Here is a 1,723-nt window from a genome sequence, read left to right on the forward strand (position 1 = left end):
GGACAATATGATATGACCAACTATTTATTTGTATCCATTCCGAAATGCCAATCAATCAAAATCGCACATGTTGATCATGGAGATAAATAATATTCTCAACAAACATCATTCGCTCACTGAATATTTTCTTGGCTTGTCCTCCTCAGAAGATCTCTTTGTGGAGGGGGAGTTGAAATTCCACGGGATTCATTATCCTCAATCCAACCCACGAGCTCGGCGATATGACTTATAAATTACCGTTGACATTCAACCTGGTTTGCAATTTCAGCATCCATCCAGGACGGTATTCACTATTCAGCTCGGAAGATCTGAACCTTGAGATTGTGTGGGCGTGCCACTCGACAACACACTCTGCTCCACCTCCAATCTCTGGCCATTCAAAATTCAGAGCCGGGAAAAAATCCCGGCAAGGCTTCAAATGTGCCATTAAGGAAGACAAAAAAAATTGAAGCATGTGGATGGAACATCAATCCTGTTTCTAAATCAGTGGGAATACAGCTCCTCGCTTCCCAATTCACTCAGTGTACTGATCTTGTCCCGATATGTATTGTCAATTATGCGGTTGTCAAGTACCGATAATTCATCATCAAAGAAGGAATAACTGATCACTACGGAAAGAAATGTAGACTTATTCAAGCACATAATAGTGCTGAGATCATCCTCATTGAAACTGGTTGTTCAAAAAACATTGGCACACATGGCGCGCGGTAAACAAAACATTTCACACATGATTACTTGAGGGAATAGATGACTTAACCAAGGCGGATGTACGGTACAGAACAGTCAACAGATTTCCAGGATCATCCAATAATTACTAAAGTAAAAGCACCAAAATCCTTCGGTCTTCAACCCCATAAATATTTGATCTCGCTATCNCCTCATTGAAACTGGTTGTTCAAAAAACATTGGCACACATGGCGCGCGGTAAACAAAACATTTCACACATGATTACTTGAGGGAATAGATGACTTACCCCCCCCCACTTACGTAGTTAGCAGATTACAACCTGAGGTTGCTGACAACAACATTAAAGAAGTAGTTGTAGAGGGGAGGGCTCTTTTTAGATTAGACAAATCCTTAAGGTAATGCAAATGGACTTAATTTGCATTCCAAGGGAAGGTCTGAGGAACGCGAGCGTAACTTGAAGCAAGTGTTCAATTCTCAAAACCAACAGACCACTTGTCTAGATACTAATCTCCTCAAGGCCATTCACATTGGATTGAGTGAGCACAATTAAAGTAAACAATACAAGTGCAGAAACACATTGCTTGATCTTTTTTAGACGTAGGCCTGTAGGGGCCTAACAACGATCGCCTTTGACGGCTTCAGCTCTATCCTATGAAGAAAGACCTTTTACGTAACATCCACGATGTCGCCCACTCATGCCATTTGTACCCAGATGCTTTTTTCTTCAGGACCGAAACTCTTTTTGCATGCGATTAGTGCCATTTTTTGTATAATCTATTACAGCCTGTAGCAAAACGAGAAAAATCGGTGACGTTGGGAATGAATGGGGCGAGGAATTGGCCAGAGAGAGATCCCATTGAATGGACGCATTTTTAATGGCATACAAAGTGCATTGTTGACGTTCTGTGTTTATCTTCAAACAACTATCATTTATTGGTCTTCAATCAAGGGATTGATCATCTTTATTTGGCTTTAAATGATGTCGATGAGCAAAGGACATTTTGAAACCACTTTTGAAGTTTCATTCAACCGCCAA

General features: G+C 40.8%; 1 protein-coding gene across 1 annotated transcript in view; it reads left to right on the forward strand.

Annotated features, from left to right (window-relative positions):
- LOC131893117 (uncharacterized) overlaps positions 1 to 524 on the forward strand; it is a gene marked incomplete in the record, with an annotated part of 7,967 nt that extends 7,443 nt beyond the window's left edge. The window contains 1 exon segment of the mRNA XM_059243066.1: positions 1 to 524. Within this exon segment, the coding sequence (XP_059099049.1) occupies positions 1 to 16 (16 nt within the window).
- Positions 525 to 1,723: the final 1,199 nt, after the last annotated feature.

The sequence above is a fragment of the Tigriopus californicus genome, chromosome 1 (genome assembly GCF_007210705.1).
Source record: "Tigriopus californicus strain San Diego chromosome 1, Tcal_SD_v2.1, whole genome shotgun sequence".
NCBI lineage: Eukaryota > Metazoa > Arthropoda > Copepoda > Harpacticoida > Harpacticidae > Tigriopus > Tigriopus californicus.